Raw genomic sequence first — 24335 nt, forward strand, 5'->3', positions numbered from 1 at the left:
CTTGTAATTCCCAGGTTCCCACTAGTGTCTGAGCCATCACAAGGTTTTTCCTCTATGTAAACCATGGGGATCTCATCAGTCCCCTCTGCCAGGGCAACCTGGCTGGGTGTCAGAGGGAAGGCAGGCTAGCTAGAGGGTAACAGCCGCCTGCCCTGCAGGAAATAGAGCTCCTGCACTGGTTGGTAAAACCCAGTGGGCATGGCCTGCGGGGGTGGCTTTGTGTGGCGTGTTGCATTGTGTGTTGGTGGGGGTGGTTGTGCATGTGTCTGCGTGCTGCAGGCAAAGAGCACTGGGCTTTCAAGAATGTGACTGCTACTTAAGGAGAAAGAGGAGGAGGGAAGGAGAGGAGGTGTGTGCAAGCCACAGCAAGGGCTGTTTCCTGGAGGAAACATGTGGTTTATTAATGAGGATTCCACCTGGCCTGCCAGGAAACCAGAGCCCAGCTGGAGAGTGTGTGGGGGTTCCTGTGAGAGGGCAGGGAGAGGTGGGGGTGTGGCAAGAGAATGAGGAGTGGTGATGGCATTGGTAGTAGGCCAAGCCTGGTAGAGTTGCTGCTCTGTGTCCTGGCCAGGTCGGGGGCAGCACCTGAGTGGGAGGCAGCCCATGGCTGCACTGTTGCCATTTTTCTTGAGTCCCCTCAGCTCTCTTCTCTTACTCCACATTTTAGAAAGGCTCCCTGTGCCTTACAGTGGGGTGGCTGAGGCACTGTGCTTAGACAGGTCACAGTCTTTGTCACAGATATATGTGCTATGATCATAATGATATTTTTTAAAGTTAAAAGATGAATTGTTTTTCATATAGCCTGACTAGGGGGAGTGGGGAGCGGGAAAGAAGGAGAAGGTAGAGAAGGCCAGAGGAGTGTACCTTGGGGTTTGTCTGAGGAGGCCTGCGGAAAATGGGAGGGCTATGTGGGTTTTGGTTTCCAGTTCTTTCTTTCCCTGTAGTGCTTTGGTTTCCATTTCATTTCTGCTGCATGTTCTGAATGGCCCAGAAGGAAGGGATGAACAGCTCTGTGAGGGAGGGTGGGAAATAGGGCAGGAAGCTGCTGTCCTGAAATGGATGTCAGTTTCCATCCCACTCCCATCTGAACCCACCCCTTTGCCACCTTCTCTCCCTAGCCAGCTAGACCAGACTCTAGGAGCAATGGTTCTTGTGCTTTCACAGTTTTCATGTCTTCTCTTGGCTAAGAGTAGCTCCTTCCAAACAAATGCTGTGCTCCCAAGCCACTCTGATTCAGAAAGTGGGTCTCTTCCTTTGGTGAACAGGAGTTGTGTTTCAGAGCCTGTAAGGCTGTAAAATGACCTTACTGATTGACAAACCCATCAGGGTTTATGCAGCTGCCTCATGCTGGTCCCTCCAAGGTGTACATCCTTTGGAAGACTGCGTGCATTTGCCTGATCCTGCTGTCACCCCTACCATTCCTGGAGCTCTCTTTGGGAGCTCCCTTCAGCTGTGGGATGCTCTTTTGACTGTTTGCAGTGTGGCATGGCAAGTCTTTGCTTTTTTTTTTTTTTTTCTTTTTTTCTTTTTTTTGAGACAGGGTCTGGCTCTGTTGCCCAGACTGGAGTGCAGTAGTGCAATTTGGCTTACTGCCACCTCCACCTTCTGGGCTCAAGCTATCCTCCCACCTCAGCCTCCCTAGTAGCTGGGACTACAGGCATGCGCCGCCTTGCCCAGCTACTTTTGGTATTTTTTTGTAGAGACGCGGTTCCAACATCTTGCCCAGGCTGGTCACGAACTCCTGAGCTCAAGCAATTTGCCTGTCTCAGCCTTCCAAAGTGCTGGGATTACAGGCGTGAGCCACTGTCTTTGTTCTTTTTGAGAGGACTTGATTTGTAGAATATTTTGTTTAAAGGCAGCATTGAAGACAAGTTGGGATGTGGATGCAGAGATCCCGCTGAGTGATTTTAGGCCTCTGCACCTGTCACTTTATGGCTATACCTGGGAATGTTGGGTGTGACCTTGGGACCTGAGTCTGTGCTATTGGATACTTTACCACACTCTGCCTGGAAGAGAAAAAGAGAAACCACCACATCCCTGTTCCAGGTGTTTGCAATGAGAGGTCTTTTTGTTTTTGTTTTGTTTTGTTTTTTAATAGTATTATTTGTGTAGAATTAGGTAGCAGACTTTAAAAAGGTGGAAACTATCAACCTTCCTCATTTGGTCTACAGTTAGGGTTTCCCTGGGACTCTGATGGGCAAGAGTTGGGTTTGCTTCTGGCACACTTGAGGGTGAGGAACTGACAAGGAGTAGTTCCTAGACCTAGAAATAGGCAAACAAATCTCTACAACTTTACCTTCAGTGGTACTTAACCATGGCTGCACATTAGAATCACCAGGGGGACCTTTTAAAAATGATCGAGTCCAACCCCAGACCAATTAATCAGAATCTCCTCACTTTATAGACCTGGAATAAGGCAGTTGACAGTTAGATGCCTGGTCCAAACGGCTAAGATATCCAGCCGACTGTGTGACCTAAAGCAAGTCACTTCCCGCCTCTTAAACTTGCTACCGTCAGTTCTAACAGGAGGAGCTAGCAAGAAGAAGCATGAATGTTTCCTCAAGATCAAGTGTTCTATGCATCTATGAGGCAAGATAGCATGGCAGTTTTATGCACAGATACTGAGTCAAACCACTTTATAGAGGAGGACTTGAAACTTAGATTTAGGATAAGATACTGCCTTTGCACCACCCCACTGCCCCCACCAGCCCTGGCATCACAAATCAGATGTGCAGAGGCAAAAGATGTGTTGTTAAATGGGTAGAAAAGACACTAACTCTTTGGAATAATAACCTGGGTAAGAGGCCAGAGGGTGACTTCCAGTACAAACAACAACAAAAACCTCTGGATGAATTAACGTGGATTCTGAGGAGGTCTTTTGGCAGCTGGATTACAGCTTGACAGAAAGACAACTGGTGGAGAACAGTCACCCATGACCCAGCGGAGAGAGCGCATGAGCAGCACAGGGAGCCCCACCACCTCTCTCCTGCCTTCTGGATACCCAGCCATCCAGGAGGCCTCCCCATTTTAAAGGACCAGTTTGAGAACTGTCTGTGGGAACAAACATTCATTCAAAACCCATTCCTAGAGAGCGGCTCATTCTCTGTAAGACACTGTCTCATCTAATATTCTTTTTACTACTTCTGATTATACCAATTAGAGAACTTAAAGCAGGTGCTAATGTGTCTTTAACACTTTTCTTTAAAACCTGCTGATCTCTGGTGTTTCAGAAAGTGGGTGTGGCTTGGGGCAATCAGCAGAAGTACAGAGGCAGTTAGAATAGCCCTGAGGAGCAGAAAGCAGCTTAACACAGATCAAGTAATGGGCAAAAGTTTGAACAAAGTCTAGATCCCACAGCCAGAGACTCTCCACGTGTCTGAATGACTTGAGAATTCTGGCACAAATGGGTCAGGAGAATTGTTTTCTCTACAGAACTCCGGGAACCTTTCTTTCTCCTCAAATTCAGAAGAACTCAGTTTATGTAATGATTTAGGGTAGACATGGGTGCAGCACAGTTCTGGGAGAAAGTGTGAAGTGGATACTTACTTGGGGCTACTTTTTCTTCCTCCCTTTTCTGGTTTCTGTCTGCCTATGGTGAATGGTCTGCAGGTACTAAAGGCTGCCCAGGCATCATGGATAAGACTCCTCCCGATCATTCCCCCAAGTCATCCTGCACTGTCAGCCCTGTAGGACCAAAGCTGTGCTATGGCAGGGCCAGTGCCACCCTCATTAAATGAGGAACTCTTAGCTTGCCTTGTCCTTCTTCTCTGTCAGCCACTCCTCAGTGACCAGGCTAGCTCTCTACCCGTGTTCAGTTTGTCACCTTCCCTGGACATCCTAGTGAATAGGTCTTATTTGAAGGTTAATTGTGCTCCATCACAGCCCAAGCACTAGGGATTCCTGGTCCTCACACTAGGATTCTGACATCTTCACACTGCTGATACCCTGAAACACTCACCCAGGCCAATGGAACCGGCCCCCAGCAGCACACACTAAGGAGGTAAGCAGAAATCTTCATCCCCCTGACTGGTCCACTGGAGTGGTGCTTGTTATGGGTCTCTGCTTCCCCACCTGCCATCAGAATGGATCAATGTGATCTTTATTCCAGCAGCTGTTTTAAGTGGGAATCTGCCAGACATTCATAGAAATGGGGTAGATCTCAGGTGGCATCACATGAGTGGGGGCAAACAGGGTCAGGCCATTTCTCTGCTGCCAGAGCACAGTGGAAACCATGAGGAGGATGGTCCTTATTCCTGAGTTAGGGGTTTTAGTACTCACACAGGATACCCAGGGCCTCCAAGCCAGATTATTTGATGTTTGCTTCTTCAAGGGAGGATTTTTCTTCCTGTCACTTCCAGAGTTCTCATGGCTTTATAAAAGACCTGGAGTAAGGCAGTTGACAACTAGATGCCTGGCCCAAATGGCTAAGATATCCAGCAGACTGTGTGACCTAGAGCAAGTCACTTCCCACCTCTGAAACTTGCTACCCTCAGTTCTAACAGGAGGAGCTAGCAAGAAGAAGCATGAATGTTTCTTCAAGATCAAGTGTTCTATGCATCTATGAAGCAAAAAAAAAAAAAAAATATTGTAGTTTTATGCACAAATACTGGAGTCAAGCAAAACAAGATTCAAATCCTGATTTTACCCTTTCCTGGTGACTGTAAGCAACTTCTCTGAGCCTCAGTTTTCTTAACGGTAGGGCAGGATAATAAATAGCAGCTACTTATGAGTTTCATCTGAGGAATTAATAAGATAATGTATATAAATGTTAATATAGAGCCTCATGTGTTCAGTAAGTTAGCTTTTACCACTAATATATGAATATGTCTCATTTTTACCAAAAAAAGTTGCCCCAAATTTCAGTAGTTTGGCTCTCATTGTATGTCTATTCAGCTGGAAGATTTGAGGTCCTCACGATTTAAAGGGCTAGCCAAGATGTAGCTGCTGGTCTCCTGCTTCCTTACCAAAGTTTATGATTTCTGCTTCCTCCCCTGGCTGCAGTGGAGGAGCAGCCAGCATCCAGGCTCTTTGACTCCTCAGGGCCTTTGCACAGGCTGTTCCCTCTGTCTGAAGTATATATATATATATATATTTTTTTTTTTTTTTTTTTGAGACAGAGTTTTGCTCTTGTTACCCAGGCTGGAGTGCAATGGTGCGATCTCAGCTCACTGCAATCTCCGCCTCCCGGGTTCAAGCAATTCTCCTGCCTCAGCCTCCTGAGTAGCTGGGATTACAGGCTCCTGCCACCACACCCAGCTAATTTTGTATTTTTAGTAGAGACAGGTTTCACCATGTTGGCCAGGCTGGTCTTGAACTCCTGACCTCAAGTGATCTGCCCGCCTCAGCCTCACCAAGTGCTGGGATTACAGGCATGAGCCACCGTGCCCGGCCTCTAGTATTTTTTTAGTGTTCCCTTAACAAATTATTTCATATAGTTTCAGTCTTTGCTCCTCATGTGGGCTGTCCTAAGAAGTTCTTAAGACTTATCATAACTTGCATTTATTCTCTTTATCTAGCATTGTCTTGTGTCCACCTCTCCTTCTAGAATGAAACTTTCATGTTTCTGTCTTGTCCACATTTATATATCCCTGGTGCCTGGTACTGGGCCAGCCACAAAGTAAATGCTCAATAAATGTATGTTGCATGAATAAATTAATGAACTAATAGATAATATGGTGCATTTATGTGACACTGTATTATTTGTGAAGCACCTTCATAATGAGATTCTCCTTTTGAAGCCGTATGAATCTCTGTAAGGCTCTAGAAATTGGTCAACCAGAGCCTGGCTGTAGATACCCCACGTGTAGCCATGACAGTTGCCACGTGGGAAAGCACAGGGTCATGGCAATGCATAGGAAGAGCCCCTTATCCCAGTGTGGATGGAGCAGGGTGGGGAGGGAATGTATCTGTAAGAGAAGACTTCTTGGAAGAAGAGGCTTGTGAGGCTTGTGAATGTAAAAATGTGAGTAAAAATTACCCAGGCAAAGATGGGGTTAGCGTGGGCAAGCACAAAGGCATAGAGGCATGAGAGGGCAAACTGAATATAAAATTGAAACTAATAAATGCATTAAGAGAGGCATGGATAATGTGTTGTCTGTTTTAGCGAGGAGGAGATTGCTCTGACAGAGGATGATCAGGCAATAATGTAGAAGAAAGATCGGGAAAGAATAGAAGGTAGCATTTGAATTCAACCCTGCGGTCAGATGATAATGGGCGGTATGCAAGGTGGTTCACTCATGTGGCCAGGGGAGAATCCAGAGAGACATTCTGGGATTTGCTCAGACAGGAACCTGGAAAGAAGTTCAGGAAGAAGAGATTGGAAGTCAAGATGGGAGAAAGTGGCATTTGTCTCCCTAAGGCCAAACTGTAATATAGGACAAAGCTTGGCCTGGGGTTGTCATTGACAGGTGCTCAGCCCTGCTGTCTGGGTCCAGAGAGACCTGTGGCTTGAGGCACTGGTACCCTAATTGCCCCCTGCCCCTCAAGTGGAGGTAATTGAGTCTCCTAAAGTGTGAAACAGAGCTGGGATAATAGTAGCAACTAAGACAGAGAAGGCAAATCCAAAGGCCAACAAACTGGTTGTGTAAGTTTGTAAATGAGGGGGAGTGGCTTGAAGAGTGGTTTTTAAGCCTTCTCCAAAGACATAAAAACTTTACAGACAACAACAACTGTGCCTAATAAAACCACTTTGGGGGATTGTCTTCAATAGTGGGCTGCTAAACTGTGATCTCTGCTAGGCTACCATGAGTGAAAACGATCAGTTGTGACATGCCTATTCATTCATTCCTCACACACCCACCCACCCACAGAAGCCCTCTACACCTGGATCTATCAGACCTGTAGCCAGCCCAGTGGGTCAGGAGATGACTCTGTGGGCATCAGGTGTGGGCAGGACCTAACATGCACCTAGAGAGACACCCAGGCCTTGCCCAGAAGTTTGAGATGTGGCTGCCAGGTCAGGTGTACGACAAGAAGCAGAAACCTCGCAGTGATTTCATGGCAACTTAGAGAGGGGAGCCAGGGAAAGCAAATCTTCAGTAGATGTCTGAGCACATGCAGCAATACTGGGGAGGGAAACTGCCAAGCTCTTTAGGGAAAGCCTCATTAGGCCAAGAGGAGGAGCTCAGTCTTTGCAAAAAGAACCAGACATTTGCTCCAATGGCAGAAATCCTTCCAAGCCTATTCTTGCAGTAAATGACTCCACTGGAGACAGCCTGAGGCCATGGAGAGAGAAACTAACATTTTCAACAGGCTTCTGTATGGTGTAGTTGTTCACCTTGCAGATGTTGTTCTGACTTATTTCATTGTTACTCTATCTATTTGTGTGTTACCTACTATTTATTAAATGCATATTGTAATATCTGATTTAGACAAAGTGAGTTTTTATCATTAAACTCTCAAAAACCACACCTAAGAGTGCTTAACTGTTGTCCTTGGATCACTATGGGGAGAATCCTGAGCTTTATCCCAGACCAACATTCATCAGAATATCTGGAAGACTTCCCCCAAATCAGCATTTTTAAACAAGTGTTCTAGGTGATAAAGAAAGTCACTAAAGTTTGAGAAGCATTGGCATAAAGTGGTGAAAGTGCTTTTCTGAGATAGCACAGGCTTACTAAGTGAAAACAGCCCCAGTGGCATTTAATGAACAAAAGAGTAAATGGTACAAGAAACAGCTGATCAATCATCCAGTCATTTGGTATACATTTATGACTTCTGGGCCCAAGAGCCCTGGAGAGTCTATGAAACAGAACACAGCTCAGTTTGAAGGGATTGTAATTTATCACAAAGGGTGAGAACCTGGCCAAGGGGGCCTCAGGAGACCCATGGCCCAGATGGGAAACTATAGGGCAGGGTGGGCACAGGGGAGACAGGGCAGTGGCTGCCTTCTCCCTCTCAAGTAGCAGGTGTGGGAACAGGAAGGGGGTCACCCACTGTTCTTTCCCCTCCTGAGGGGATTTAAAAGTCTGCTTTGAAAAATATTTTTAAATAAAAAATAAGGATATAAAAGTCTGCTGCTCCAAACTTCACCCTCCTATGCCCCTGTCCTCACCATACACAATGCAAACTTCTGCCCTTGAAAGTTTGATTTGGGCTAATAAATATCTTTTAAAAGGTAAATCACCTAAAGGAAAAAAAGCAGGCTACCTGTTAGTTATGTTCCACTGTAAACGGGTCTGCTCAAACTGCTGTCATTTGAGCACAGTGAATGAGAGAACAGGTCTGGGAGTGTTGTGCCTTGGGGAAGAGGGCAGGCTGGGGAGCAGCTGTGGGAGTTGGTTGGCCAGAGAGCACCATGCATACTCTGGCCACTGCTGGGGTTGGGGAGACAGAGCCAGGGGGTGGAAGTGCACCACAAGCAGCCTCTGATGTCTGTGGCACTTCCTGCTAATCATTACAGAGATTAACCAGAAAGACTGCTTCCTTGCTCCAGCATTTATTCTGGCCCCAGCACCCCACTGAAATTTCCCTGACTCAAGAGACCGTGGCCTCTTAGTTGCTAAGTACAATAGTTCTGCTCTTAGTGAATGACCAGTCTCTCTGCAGCATTTGACACTGTGGTTCCTCCTTGCAATCCTCTCCTCCCTTATTTCTTTGACGTCATTCCTCTCCTGGTTCTCTCTAACCTCTTCATTTTTTCCTCAGGGTCATCTACTTCCTTCTCCCACCTCTTAAACACTGATATTCCTGTCAATTCTATTCTTGACTCAGAAGATGGTTCTTTTCCTCTTCCTGGATTTTGTTGGGGGATCTCACCCACTTGTGTACACATCAGCTACCACCCATTCGGGGATCTATTCATTCAGCAAATGTTCTTGAACACCTACTATGTGCCAGGCACTGTGTGACTCCTGAATAAAAATTTCCACACCAGATTTCTCTTTTAACTTCCAGACCATATATCAAATTGCCTTCAGAATTTCATATATGTATGAAATATACAATTGGCCCTCTAAATCTGCTGGTTTCACATTGGCAGATTCAACCAACCAAAGTTTGAGACCTGCTGATTCAGAGAGGTGGCTGTACATATTTTCCATCAAGGATGGTTGAGTACATGGATGTGGAACCCACAGATATGGAGGGCCAACTGTATACAATTTATATTTACATTATTATTTATAACACTGTAATAAAAATAACTGTCTTAGACTGTGTTTAATATAACAGAGATTTGGATACAAATGATTTATTAAGGGTCTGCTATTCAGGAAAAACTTGTAAGAGACTGAAAGAAGCAGAGTTAGGAAAGGGGAAAACCAACTAAGGATATGTGAAGACTTCAGGTGAAGTCTAGCTGGAGCCTTCTGGGGAGACTGGGGAGGCGGTGAAAATGCATCACACTTCAGAGTTACTCTGCAATGAGGTAAAGGAGCTAGGCTCTGACACACCTGTACCAGGCAGGCACTTGCTAGCCCTGGTGTGGGAGTATAACTGCCCAGGTTTCTCTTGGAGAAGCGTAGGCATCAGCTAAAGCAAGTATTCAGAGATGGTTACAGGCATCAGCTGATAGCTTCAAAACTCTTGGAACTGGAGAACAGGCATAGTGGTTAGTAAAGGGACCCTGGGTGGACACCAGTGACATCTCCTATGGCATCTTAGTCTTACATAGAACAGTCTGTGTATGGCACCATCCTAAGTGATTTATGTCTATTAGGCTTTAAGACAACCCTGTAATTATTATTCACATTTTACATTGTGGGAACTGAGGCACAGAGGGGTTCCACAGTAAGTAAATGATGGGGCCAGTATTCAGGCCTAGGAAGCTGGTTCTAGTTTTCATACCCTTAGCTGCTGCCTCCCCTTCCTCGTTTGCACCAGGCACTGTAGTAGGCACTGAACATTCAACAGTGAAACGAGTAAAAACTTCCTGCCCTTACTGAGGTTACTTTCCAGTGAGGGAAGATGGACAGTAAATAAGTAAAACATATTATCCAGATGGTAATAAGTGCTAAGGAGAAAAATAAAGAGAAGGGGTATAAAGAGTGCCAGGTGACAGTTACAGGTTTAAATAGGGTTGTCCATGGAAGACTTCCTTGAAGAGTCATTTTAGCAAGGACCCTTCTTCTACTCTTACACACTCCTTTGGGCTGACCCCAGTTTACCCTCCTTCTGCACAGCTGGAGGGTAATCTGTCTGAATCACCTGATCATGTTCCTTCTCTGAATCTTACCCTTCAGTGCCTTTAGGACAAATCCACTGCTCCTGCCTTGCCATATGAGGTGCATTCTGATTTGAAGCCTACATCCCCTCCAGTCTTGTCTCTTGCAAGGCCTGATTCTAACATTGTGGTGCCTAGGGCAAGAGTACAAATGGAAGCTCACATACCCTTTGTCTGAATATGTGAAATTAATGTAGCAAGCTAAGAAACTGTTAAATAAAACATGTTCTGTCCTTCTACCTTGACAAATATATCTTCACAGCAACCTAGGAGGCCAAATTTAAATTTAGATTTGTTGGACTCCTTTGAGCTCCCAGGCCCAAATGTGGCAGCACAGTAGACCAGCCTCCACTCATGCTCTGCCTGCCTTCTCTCTCCACTCCCTAGCTCAGCCTTACATGGCAGGGGGACCTCATGCATTCAAGTGAACACCCCAGCTCACACATTTATATTCTAGCCACATCCTTGCAAATAGCAGCCCTTTGCTACCCCTCAGGCTTAGGGGTACACATAATGGTGGTGTTACTTGCCCTTGGGAATTGGACCCTGGAAAGAGATACCCATGGGCCCAGGAAGTAGGCTAAGGGCCCTTTGGGTGGAGAGTATTAGGGTTTCAGATACTAGGAGCTTGGCCTAGAAGGGGAAGAGGGATGTGCAGCACAGACTGTATGTGGGTGAGTCATCTTGGCTCCTGGGGTAGAGGGGGGGTGGTGTGCAAAAAGAGGGACAGAGCCCAGAATGGGACTCTCCAAGGCACTCAGAGCTGCACTCTCATGCATTCAAAGGCCTGAACCAGAGTTAATCACTTGAACTTTCTCAATATGCCATGCTCTTTTGCTTCTCTGACTTTGTGGTTTTTCACAGACTCCAGAAGGGAGATCATTCACTTAGACTCCTTGCCCTAATTTACCCCATCTCCTCTGAGTCCCCTAACTTAATCCCCTCATCTCTGACCCCCAACTCCTGTCCCCAAACAAAAACACCCACACATAGTGTCAGTGTGGTGGGTTATAGTATGATATAGTAACCTGAGCTTGGGTTTTCTTTTTTTTTTTTGTATTTTTGAGTAGAGACGGAGTTTCACCACGCTGGCCAGGCTGGTCTCGAACTTCTGACCTCAAGTGATCTGCCCGCCTCAGCCTCCCAAAGTGCTGGGATTATATGCATGAGCCAGCCTGAGCTTGGGTTTTCAAGTCAACAGTCCTGGTTTTGAATTTTCGCTTAGCCACTTACTAGTTATGTGATCTTAGGCAGATTTTATGCCTCCATTTCATCTTCTGTCACATGGAGATAACCATACCTAGTTTATGAAGTTATTGTTAGGATATAATGAAATGATGTATGGCAAATACTGAACTATAGCCCCAGCATAGAATGAGCACACAATGAAATAGTTGTTTCCCCTTTCCCAGCTATGCCCCTTACTTGAAACCAAACACACAAAGCACCTTGGAAGATTAGCCTGTTTTCACAGAAAGATGCCAATTAGATTAGGTCACAGCACTCAGCTCCTGGGCCTCTTTCTCCATCTCCTGAGTTATTGAGAACCTCCTACAGAATATTAGGACCTAATTTCTACTCTTAGTTGTCAGAAATGATTAGTTAACAGGGCATAACCTGCTACTGACCACCAGCTTTGGATGCTGGGATTGTTGACCTCCAGCTCTTGGTAGCAACACTGAATATTTGTTGTTAGGGACAAAGAATTCTCAGGTCAGCATAATTACAGCAACAGAGATGGAGTCTGAGGAGCAGGGAAATAAGGAAGACAATCATCTCTAAGGAAAGGCAAGACCCACAGTTAACGTTGCCGAACCTGACATAGGTGGGGGCATGCAACAAATATAAGTTAAGCTAAACTAAATGATGCTCAGTGAGAAAACCCCTAAATCCCAGTAGAAAGCCACTAATCCCTGATAGAAAGATGGACAAAAGAGCTGATCAGGTAATTCACAGAAGAAATATTTACAGGCCAAAAAGCAATAACTAGTAATCAAAGAAATGCAAATTTAAATATAATCTTATATATTTTTTAATAAAACGGGCAAAGATTTTAAAAATTCAATGACCAGTGCTGGTGAGGATACAGGAAGGGGGTGGTACTGTCATACACTGCTGGTGGACATGTAAGTTGACATACCTTTCTGTAAAACAATCATGAGAATGATCAAATAAGTTATGGTATAGGCATAAGATGGACTATCACTAAATGCAACAGATTGGAAGAAATTTTAGACATGAGAAAAAACTACGTTACAGTGAAAAGTAGAACAGTATATGATATGAAAAATCTACGCACAGAAAAGGTGGAAAGGAAATAGGCCTGGGTGTTATAAAGTCCTACCATTAGCATCTCTTGCATGGATCTTTGACTACTTCAACTTTTGTGTAATTATCAGGTGTTCTCTTATAATGGGAAATAAATCCTGTAATTTGGAGAAAAAGTCACATTGCTTTAAGACAAAAAGATAGACAAAATTATTTATGGAAAGCTTCGGCCACTCATTGTTTCAATAAGTGTCAGGGAAGAAGAGGCAACTCCTTTCCTTTGGGATGCAGGATTTGGGGAGAATACTCATCCTTTCTCTCATGCTGGAGAGAGTCGCCTCTCCTGGGGAATTTTCTATGTACCAGGGAGGCCTAAGTAAGCTGCCTTGTGCTTGAGACACTCACACAGTCAAGAGCTGTGGTCTGTTAATGAGGCTGTAACAATCTCATCACTGGTTGAAATTTAAGAATAAAGCCCCCCAAAATGGTTTTTATTTCTTTTTGTGACCTGAATCCTTCTGTGGCCTTACTGCCAGCAGCTGTAAGCAACTGATATGTGGTAGGCACATATATGGGTCAGGTAACATACATAGTGGTTTAAACAAGTGCAGTCTGGGAAATGGGAAATTAAGTGAAAGACCCTAAGGAAATACTATGCTGGTATTTATATTTTAAAATGTGAAGTAACCAATGTCTATTTTGAATTATAAAATAAACGGATTGGCTTTAAAAAAATAAGAGAAGGAAAGACCCCTAACTACCCAAACATAGACTTTCTTCCAAACTGAGATGTTATAACTATTCTGACCTTCGTTTTTTTTCTTCCTATTCTCAGGAGTTATAGTCAAAGTTCAAATGTTTAAATAAACTTTGCTACTAAGTTATATAGCAACATCTTGATTTATTTAGCCTGCTTATGTCTTGGTTTTCAAGATGGTCACTGTCACTTCATCTTGCCTTGATTTCAAGAGTCACTCCTCCCCCATTGTCCCTCAACATCCTGATACGTGCATTTCACACTGTGACTCTTACAATGGAAATACATGAAACAACTGGTCTGCATCTTCCATTCCAGTCAGTTCCACTCTTGGCTCTCTCTGAGTGATCAGCATGACTCAGCGATCTGATTTTTTAAGCTGACATACATTTTAAACCACAAAGCTGGGCATGGTGGTGCAAGCCTGTAGTCACAGCTATCTGGAAGGCTGAGGCAGGGGGATCATTTGAAGCCAGGAGTTTTGAGACTGTAGTGCACTGTGATTGTGCCTGAGAATAGCCACTGCACTCCAGCCAGTGCACATAGCGAGACCCTGACTCTTTAAAAAAAAAAAAAGTAAAAAGAAATAATAATAAACTACAAGTAATACATCTTAAATACAATGGTGATAAATACATGTTATTGATACTTTGTGTACCATCTCTCATCAACTGGCAGAATCAACCTGGAGCCTTTTTTTGAAAAAGTATTCTTTGGCCCAGTTTGGGCTTAGTGGTAAGATGTACCAGCGCCTGTCACTGATGTGAGCACAGGGCAGAACAACACCCCTGTCAAGGACTTTCCATCTCAGGTTTAAGAGGCAACAGGGTCTCTGTCTTTAGAGAACTGGAATTTCAATGGGGAAAACATGATTCATTTTAGGAGCAAGAAAGGGAGACAAAAATTAAAATAAAAATCAAATACAATTGTGAATATCCAAATTGTAAACATCCCAAGTACAGTTGACTACAGGTTGGGTAGCTCCTATCCAAAATGCTTGGAACCAGAAATGTTTTGGACTTTGGATTTTTTTTTTTTTTTTTTTGCGGGGTGGTGGGGAATGTTTGCACTCTACTTGCTGGGTGAGTATCCCTAATCCGAAAATCCAAACTCCGAAATGCTGCAACAATCATTTCCTTTGAGCATCATGTTGACCCTCTTAAAGTTTCAAGTTTTGGAGCACTTCAGATTTTGGATTTTCAGATTAGGGATACTCAACCTGTGTAAGAAAGGCCAAGTTATTTGCCAAGTGCTGGGAGAAGGCAGAATGCCAGGACCATTGGTCAGATGTAGAAAGGGTTTTCTGAGGCAGTACAGTTTGAGCTGAGTTTGAAGGTGGCCAAGAGACCTGGCATGAAGTTGAAAGAGTGATTCTGGTCAAGGGGAGCGCAGGTTTCCGGGTGCTTTTTGACTGTGTACTCCAAAGTCTCAGCTACCCAGAGTGACCATACCGACCTCTGACCTCCCCACAGTGAGGACGTGTGCAAACGTGGCTTCACTGTCATCATCGACATGCGGGGCTCCAAGTGGGACCTCATCAAGCCCCTCCTCAAAACGCTGCAGGAAGCCTTTCCAGCTGAGATCCATGTGGCCCTCATCATCAAACCCGACAACTTCTGGCAGAAACAGAAGACCAACTTTGGCAGCTCCAAATTCATCTTTGAGGTGAGCCATATTTCTCTCTCTTAGCATCTTCTTTCCCTTCCCCTTCTGCCATCCACACGTTTCTCACGTCCTCTTCTCTATCTACCATACAGTATGTGACACCTCAAGGGCTGAGATTTCAGGATTCCTTGGCCGCCATGGCCTTACCAGTTAGAGTATGGGGAGGAACAAGAGGCTCACGAGATTGTCCCAAATGCACACCTTCATTAGACAGTCTTATTTACTGTTGGTGGTTGTGTAACTGGGACAACTGTTTGTGGAGGCAGCTTTGCAATTTGTAACAAAAACCTTAGGAAGAGTTTATGTCCATTGATGTAGCGATTCTTTTTTTATTGCTGTATCATAGTTGTACGTATTTTTGGGTACATGTGACATTTTGATGCCTATATACAGTATATAACGATCAAATCAGAGTAAATGGGATATCCATCACCTCAAACATTTATCATTTCTTTGTGCTAGAAACATTACAATTCTCTTCTAGCTTTTGAAATATACCATAAATGATTGTTAACTGTAATTCCTCTACTGTGCTATTGAATACTAGAACTTATTCCTTCTATTTGACTGTATTTCTGTATCTAGTAACTAATTTAGGAAAATATTCTTTTTTCTTTTTTTTTTTTTTTTTGAGAGTCTCACTCTGTTACCCAGGCTGGAGTGCAGTGATGATCTCGGCTCACTGCAACCTCTGCCTCCTGGGTTCAAGTGATTCTCCTGCCTCAGCCTCCTGAGCAGCTGGGACTACAGGCACCTGCCACCATGCCTAGCTAATTTTTGTGTTTTTAGTAGAGATAGGGTTTCATCATGTTGGCCTGGCTGGTCTCAAACTCCTTACCTCAGGTGATCTGCCCACCTCAGCCTCCCAAAATGCTGGGATTATAGGCATGAACCACTGTGCCCAGCCTAATTTAAGAAAATATTCTTAATATGAAATCTCAACAAACAAGAAGGTAAAAAGCCAGGTAAAATTGCAAACAAGAAATGTCTACAAGAATGTTCATCACAGCTCACATGTTCCTATACAATAGTATATATACACATGTGCATAAATATTTATACATATATAGTGCATATACATACACATATATAGGTTGTATCCTTGCTAGCCATGACTGTTGGTGACATTAATCCACAAATACTGGCTGGGCGTGGTGATTCACGCCTGTACTGTAATCCCAACACTTTGGGAGGCTGAGGAGGGTGGATCACTTGAGGTCAGGAGTTCAAGACCAGCCTGGCCAACATGGTGAAACCCTGTCTCTACTAAAAATACAAAATTAGCCGGGCGTGGTGGCGTGTGCCTGTAATCCAAGCTACTCAAGAGGCTGAGGCAGGAGAATCACTTGAACCCGGGAGGTGGAGGTTGCAGTGAGCTGAGATTGTACTATTGCATTCCAGCCTGGGTGACAGAGCGAAACTCCTCAAAAAACAAAACAAAACAAACAAACAAACAAACAAACAAACAAAAAAAAACAACCTAAATACTATGAAGCCAGGAAAAGCCATATTTAGAAAAAATAGTATTAAAATATTTATTGTTTAGTAAAATGCAGGTGATAAAACAATATGGACAGTATAATCTGAGATTTGTTTTTAAAGTGCATGTATGGAGAAGAAAACTGAGATTGAAGATGTTAGTGATGGTTTATTCTACGTGACTGGATAATGGATGGTTTTTATTTACTTCATATGTTTTTATTTTTTTCAAGGATGACGTATTACTTTCATAATCAAGGAAAACATGTTTTTAAACTAAATTTTCTGGAGGGTATATGTTTCCCCTGAGAATTTTTAATGACAATACATCAGATTAAATCCATGATTTAAGCGTCTGTATTCCAGCCAAATTTAAACTGTTCCCTTCCTCAGAATTCTAGTCCTCATCTGCAAGGGGATGAACTTTTAAATGTGTGTGTGTTGAAAACACAGAGCTGCTTTTAATCTTTCAGCAGCTTCCCATTCCAGACTTTTGTGCCCTGGGGGCCAGGAGCGCCTGTGTGTGGTGTCAAATAGGCTGTGATTTGAGCACAATGACCTGACACTTGATGCAGGCGATTCTCACTCTGTGTAAACAATACAAGAAATTTGGCTTGGTATAAAAACAGTGACCTATTATAGTCTCCTAGCACCCCTCCAGAACACTAGAAGTCCTGTAGGGAAATGCTTTCTATATTTTGGCTTGTTTATACAGAGGTGGTGACAACAAGCCTATAGATGTATAAGCTGAAGAGACTGAAAAGCATCTTTTCAGTAAGTCTTGATACTTCTGCTTCAGCATTGCTGGCCTGCATGTCCCATCTCTCTGTACCTCTTTCACTCTAAGTTGAGCAAGCTTGTCTCTGCCTCCTAAATAAGAGGATAGGAGAGATAGCCGGGGGCCTCCCAATCAAAGGAATATTTATAAGGCAGTATCTTAAAAACAGTGAATTTAATACTTAGTGCAGACTGGGGTGACAAGTGATACAGAGATGAGAGTATAAGCTTGTTCAACAACAGATACTTATACAACAGATATATAATAATTGGTAAGTATAATGATGGAGGACTTCCCGGAAGTGGTAAACTTTGAGCCAAATTTGAAGGAGAAAGTACTTTGGAATAGGGTTTCTCAAGTTTAATGCACACAAATCTCCTGGGGATTTTGAAAATGCAGATTCTGCCTCAATAGGTCTGGGGTAAGGCCTAAGATTCTGCATTTCTAACAAGCTCCCATGTGATGCCAATACTGCTGGTCTGAGAGGTATGCTTTGAGTAGCAAGGATGGAGATTAGCAGGAGTTTGCAACTCTACTTGCACATTAGAATCATCTGAGGGACTCTTAAACCTACTGATGTCCAAGCTCCCATTTAGCCAATTAAATCAGAATTTCTAGGGATGAGGTTTGAGCATTGGTATTTTTGCACACTCCCCAAAGGATTCTAATGAGCAGTCAAGTTTGACAACCATTGTTCCAGACCAGCTCTCCTGCCTATGGCACCTCCTTCCTTCCTCTTAGGAGAGGGGTGGAAAGAGAAGGAACAAAGAGGGGATGCTCAGAGAGTGGCAAGACACAGAGAGATAAATTGCTTTTCAGGTTTTGCGTAATGATGCAGCCTTCAGATCATCAGAGTGAGTACTAACAGGGATTGAGCATGTACTCCATGCTATGCACCCTATGTGCTTTACACACATTGATACATTTAATCTCTGCAAGCCCCATGAGGAAGGAATTATTATCTCCATTACACAGAGGAGGAGACTGAGGCTCTGAGACCTTAATAGCTTGCCCTGGGTCACACAGTTAATAAGCATAGGGCTGGGACCCAAACACAGATATTAATTTGCTAGCCTCTCATTCTTCATGAGAAAGAAGAGAAGCCTAAAGCCCTATAGGAAGGAAAAGATGTTTACTAATAAACTAAGGTGGTTTCCTGCATCATCATTTGCTGGAGACACTTTCCTTCCTGGAGACAAACATTCTCCAGTCTGCTCTCCAGGAGCTTGTAGGGGCCTCACAGAGAAAACCAAGGGCCCAGACTCCCCTGTTGCCCATCCCTAGTTCTGTTCACCATACCACAGAAGCGCTAAAAGGGAGAGCCTTGGAAAAGATAAGACTGTGAAATCTTTGCAGCCCAAGCACTGGCCCATGTTGCTTAATCCAACTATGATGATACCCTGGGTCCACGGGCCTTGGTTTTAAAGCTGTAGAAAACTGTCCCCCAGAAACTAGGTCAGTTTTTCTTCCAGCTTCTGCTTCTAGCCTCTGAAGCCCTTTTGAAGTGAACTGGGGTCAGGAGGAGGGAAAATGAGGAGAGGAGGGACACAAAAGCAGTTCTTCTGGGGTGGTAAATGGCGGGCAGTTGTAGAGGCTTGCTAAAGCAGTCAGCAGTCTGTAGAAACTGCTGATCCTGACTGATCTGTGACTTCTGACCAGTGAGTCCCATGGCCTCCACTCACCCTTTCCGAGGCAGGCTGTGGTCATTTTTATGTGGATTTATCTTGTCCTTTCCCTCCTCCTATTTCTGCCCTGTTCTTCCCCTGACATCACTGAGTATCCTTGTCTGTGTCTGCCCCTTCCAGACGAGCATGGTATCTGTGGAGGGCCTCACAAAGCTGGTGGACCCCTCCCAGCTGACGGAGGAGTTTGATGGCTCCCTGGACTACAACCATGAGGAGTGGATCGAACTGCGGCTCTCCCTGGAGGAGTTCTTCAACAGCGCCGTGCACCTGCTCTCGCGCCTCGAGGACCTCCAGGAGATGCTAGCCCGGAAGGAGTTTCCTGTGGATGTGGAGGGCTCTCGGCGGCTCATTGACGAACACACACAGCTCAAGAAAAAGGTGCTGAAGGCCCCTGTGGAGGAGCTGGACCGGGAGGGGCAGCGGCTGCTGCAGTGCATCCGCTGCAGCGACGGCTTCTCAGGACGCAACTGCATCCCGGGCAGTGCTGACTTCCAGAGCCTGGTGCCCAAGATCACCAGTCTCCTGGACAAGCTGCACTCCACCCGGCAGCACCTGCACCAGATGTGGCACGTGCGCAAGCTCAAGCTGGACCAGTGCTTTCAGCTGCGGCTCTTCGAGCAGGATGCTGAGAAGGTAGGAAGGGAACAGGCCAAACCTGAGCCGGGATGGGGGTGAGGGAGCAGAGGTTGCTCATCCAACTTTCTGATTAATGATAGTACTTGCCTGGAAAGCTTTAAAACAGTGTGCCTACTAGTTTTAGCTAATGTAATTTTTTTTTAAGCTCACCCTTATATAGTGTGTATTATGTGCCCAGTATTGTTCTAAGCACTGTGTGTAAATTTACTCATTTTAATCCTTTCAAGAGTTCTAAGAGGCAGATGTACTATTATAATCACATTTTACAGATGAAGAAACTGAAAGGTTAAATAATTCACCAAGCTGGGAAGTGCAGTCTGGCTCCAGGGTCCCTGCTTTTACCTACTGTTAGAAGCTGCCCCGAGTGCCTGCAATGAGTGGCTCAAGCCAGCTAAGGAACAAAAACAGTACTGTTAACAGCCACTATAATATTAATTAGTGATTATGGCCCTGCAATGTATTTTACCATTGACAAACCACTTTCACACAGTCTTATTTAATCTGCATAATCCTTTGATCCTTATGGGTTGAGTGGTAGCATCTCTCTTGACATGCAGGGAAACGGATGTTCTTTGATCTTGGGTCTACAGTGACAGAGCTGACATCTGAATCCAGCATTTTTCTGTTTCTAAGTCCAGGGCTCTTCCTGCCATACCCACTTGTTTCCAAAGGTTTCTCTTCAGCTGCTAAGCACTTTCTTGAGTAAGACACCATTTTTTCCAGCAGTGAATTTTCAAAGCTCTCCCCTTATCAGGGAAAAGTAAGATAAGAGAATGTAAAAAAGGAAAATTGCATATAGTGCCTCTTTGCTGAGGATACAAAGGTATCTTTCCTAGATTCTCTTTAAGCTAAAGAGAAGAAAGAAGAGTTTACTATTATATGTGCTTTAAGAAGAATAAAATAGGCTCTCTTCCTATGAGTTTTCTGGATATAACTTATATTTAAATGGACAATACTGTTCTTAGGGATGACATGACATCTCTCAGTAACCTGTGAATTTTACAATGTCTGATATGGTTTTCTGTCTTTTAAGAGCTCATATTGAAAAATGTCTCTAGGTATTTTTAAATGATGAAATCGAGATCTTCAACTCTCTGTATAAGTGTGATCCCAATTTATGTACTAAATATAACTGCAAGAAAATTTACCTGAATATTAATAGTTTTGCTTCCTTGGGGCAGGCTTATGGTTGATTTTAATTTCTCTGTATAATTTTATAATGTTTTCTAATTTTTTATAACATATAGTAAAAAATTAGTATATGCAGTTTTTTTAATGCATATCACTTTTTATAGCATATCACTTTTTATATACCTTTTGAATATGATTTAAGCAAGGTTTGGGAACTTCTGACCTTTCTTGGGGCTCTTTGCCCAGTGGCCTGGAAGCCTGGGTCTGACCCTGGCCTGTTCTGCCCTGAGAAGGGCAGCTTAGACCTCAGAATTCCTGCATTGCTCACCGAGTGATTAGATGCCAAGGCAGGAGCCAGCTGTTCTGTGAAGCCAGAATCAGGTACTTTGGCTCTGTTGCCAGTTTTGTTTTCTTTGTTTTTTTGTTTTTGTTTTTTTTTTTTTGAGACGGAGTCTCGCTCTGTCGCCCAGGCTGAAGTGCAGTGGCACCATCTCAGCTCACTGCAAGCTCCACCTCCCGGGTTCACGCCATTCTCCTGCCTCAGCCTCCTGAGTAGCTGGGATTACAGGTGCCTGCCACCACGCCCGGCTAATATTTTGAATTTTTTTAGTAGAGACGGGGTTTCACCGTGTTAGCCAGGATGGTCTCGATCTCCTGACCTCGTGATCCACTCACCTTGGCCTCCCAAAGTGCTGAGATTACAGGCGTGAGCCACCGCGCCCGGCCCTGTTGCCAGTTTTGGAAAGATCTGGAACATCTCTTTTTTCTTGAGGCCTGTTTTGCTCTGGGGCAGGGAATCTGCTTTGCAGCCTGGCCTGGGTGCCTGTTTCAGTGAGCAAGGGACAGAAAGGGAGGTGGGAGACTTAGGTCTGCCTAGGTATGTTTTAGAGTTTGGGGCACTTCATGGTATCCCTGAGGCTCAAGGACATGGGAAGCCGGCATAGGGCACAGATAGTGCCTGTCTGAAAAACCAAGTAAACAAGCATACCATAGCTCCAGAAGTTCCCAGGTCAAGGAGGCTGCCTTTCTAGGGCCTGCCAAGTTCCATTCAACAGGGCAGTAATTGCTGTTACACCTATATGCTCTCAATCCATGCTCATAAGAATTGTATAGTACATGATAATTACTACTTTACAGTTGAAGAAATGGAAACTCAGAGAGGTGAAGTGGCTGGCCCAAGGTCATACTGTTGGTTAGCCAGGGCCAGTGTTTTAATCTGTCTCCAAAGCCCATCCAAGCTCTTATCCAATAACCCTGCTGTCCCTCTGCTCCCAGAGCTTGCCTTCTGCTACCACTGAACACCACCTGTTAGCCCCTAGGTCTCCTGGCGCATGCCTTGATGGCCCTAGAGAAAAATCCCAAATCCTACATTTTAATGCTCATTTCACAGCAGGGGCTCTTTCTGTGCCATGGACTCTTTTGGTCTGGTGAAGCATATGGACCCCTTCTCAGAATAACATTTGTAAATGTACAAAAAATATACATAGGCTTGGAAAGCAATTACTTAAACACGGTTATTTGCAGGAACAGAAAACCAAATACCACAGGTTCCCACTTATAAGTGGGAGGTAATCATTGGATACTCATGGACTTAAAGATGGCAACATAGCAACTGGGGACTAATAGAGGCAGTAAAGAGAGAGGGGGCTAAGGGTTGAAAAACTAACTATTGGGTACTATACCCATACCTGGGTAATAGGATTATACCCAGGTAATAAACCTGCATATGTATCCCTTGAATCTAAATTAAACGTTAAAAATAAAATAAAGAAATAGTTATTGCATTTTTAAAATAGCAGCACTATATGTATTTTTAATTAACATACTAATAAGATCTACTTGAAGTCTAATAACTACCATAATCCTGAAGTAGTGATGAATATAAATAAATGATGTTTCAGGACAACAGCCCTGATGTGATATGAAAATGTGTGTGTTTCTATTGGAGTCAGAGACACACACTCATGCAGTTTGTTGACTGTGTTCATAATGGAAGAGAATGCTATATTTCAGTTAGAGGTTAGTGAAAATAAAGACGTGATTTTTTTCCCTATCCAAATATATGATCCCTGAATTCTATCCATGAACCCAAGGTTTAGAATGTCTGTTGTGTGATGTGCTCATACCTTAAAAAGGAGTGTGGGGGAGTGGGCGAATGTGCACGTGTGTATGTTCATGCATGTGCATGTGAGTAGAGGGGTGGGGAGAGAGGGAGAGAATATTCAAAACAAGGGAGCAAAAAGAAGGGTGGGACGAGGGCAGCCCAGGAATATTTTGAGGTTGAGTCAGTGGTGAAAATGCCACTCAAGCTTGACCCAACTGCCACTGAAAATGTGCTGAGTGCTGGACAGGGTAGAAAAACAGTCCTTTTAAGTTGCTTTAAGATTAATTTAAAATATCTGCGCGGAGCTAAGTGCCTCAGCCTTTGACTTATTTGGTGGCTTTGGAAGGGGGTGAAGAGGGTGATGGTTTGGAATAAGGGCTGTGAGTGTGGATCCACATCTAAACAAGGGCTTGAGGAAGTAGTTACTGCCTGAGCCAAGTCTTAGTCTCCCTTCTGGTGGGAGGCTGGTTGGCGGAGGCCTCTAATTCCAGATCTGGGAAGCTCTTGGCAATCAGAGGAGTCTGGTGATAGTTCAGCCTCTATTTTTGTAAAAGAGGCAGGCACAGTCTTGCCCCTGGCCTTGCAGGGTGACAGCTTGTTCCCAAGGGCTTGAAAATGGGTTGGTGTTCCCCATTTACCAGCTGGCCTTGGGGAGTGAAGCTGCCTCTCACTTCTTCCCCTGACACCTGTGGTGACCCCCCACATTCCCCATCTTGGAGGTGCTGGGGAGTGGGCCGTGTTCTCTCCCAATTAAGTATCTAGGGAGTAGGGCCTCTGTTCCACAGATAATTCATAAAGCAAGTCACTCATTCATTTAATAATCAATGTTGAACAGCTGTCGTGAGCCACCAAAAGGGTGGGTAGGCCAGAAGTTCTGTCTGGAGCAGCTCACCATCTAATTAAGCAAGTGAGCACATAAGCTCCTGTGTATTCACTATTTTTTTATTTTTAAAAGCAGGTTTATTGAGGTATAATTGATAAACAATAAGTGGCACATATTTAACATATATGATCTGATAAGTTTGGACATGCATATACACCTATAAAACCATCAAGGTAATAGACATAGCCATACCTCCAAAAGTTTTTTTGTTTCCCTTTGCATAAACTCTTACTTATTAAATGCTTTCTGTGCACGCTGTACTGTCCTAGGCACAGCCTCTGTGCTTGGAGAATTTTCAGAGAAGAGGGAACACTGCTGCTCAGGAATGACAGGAAAGTCTTAATGAGCAATCTGTGGAAACACAGAGTAATTCAGAGGTGATTCAAACAATGCATGATGTTAGATGAACCACTGCAGTCTCAGCCGGGCGCCCTCTGGTCTATAACTAATGGGCCTGTCCTCCACTGTATTCGCAGAACACAAGCCAGGTCACCACTCATTGGCCTGGTGCAGATTAAGGCTCTCTGTGCAGCCGTGTTTCACATCCGGCCACCCCTCCAGTTGTGGTAGACCCTGTGTGATGAAGGTGTCTGCCCTGCAAACACAACCTATTACTGAAGAGAAGGGATGGGCCTCTTCCCCACTGGGGGCAATATGTGGTCTTAAAGGTCATTAAGTAGACTCATTGTAGATGTGCCTTTGGAAAATGGAAGGGTGAGTGCTACTCAGTGGAAGATCCTCCCCCGACACACCCCTTCCTGGGTGCCTAGGGCACATCTTCTAATGC

General features: G+C 44.3%; 1 protein-coding gene across 26 annotated transcripts in view; it reads left to right on the forward strand.

Moving 5' to 3' along the window:
* Window positions 1–24335, forward strand: part of KALRN (kalirin RhoGEF kinase) — a 688751-nt gene that overhangs the window by 214998 nt on the left and 449418 nt on the right. For all 26 annotated transcript variants that reach the window (XM_031009044.3, XM_031009045.3, XM_031009050.3 and 23 more), the window contains exons 4-5: window positions 14660–14852; window positions 18915–19427. In XM_031009044.3, the coding sequence (XP_030864904.1) occupies window positions 14660–14852; window positions 18915–19427 (706 nt within the window). The remainder of the gene's footprint in view (window positions 1–14659; window positions 14853–18914; window positions 19428–24335) is intronic.

Source organism: Gorilla gorilla, chromosome 2, assembly GCF_029281585.2.
Source record: "Gorilla gorilla gorilla isolate KB3781 chromosome 2, NHGRI_mGorGor1-v2.1_pri, whole genome shotgun sequence".
Lineage (NCBI taxonomy): Eukaryota > Metazoa > Chordata > Mammalia > Primates > Hominidae > Gorilla > Gorilla gorilla.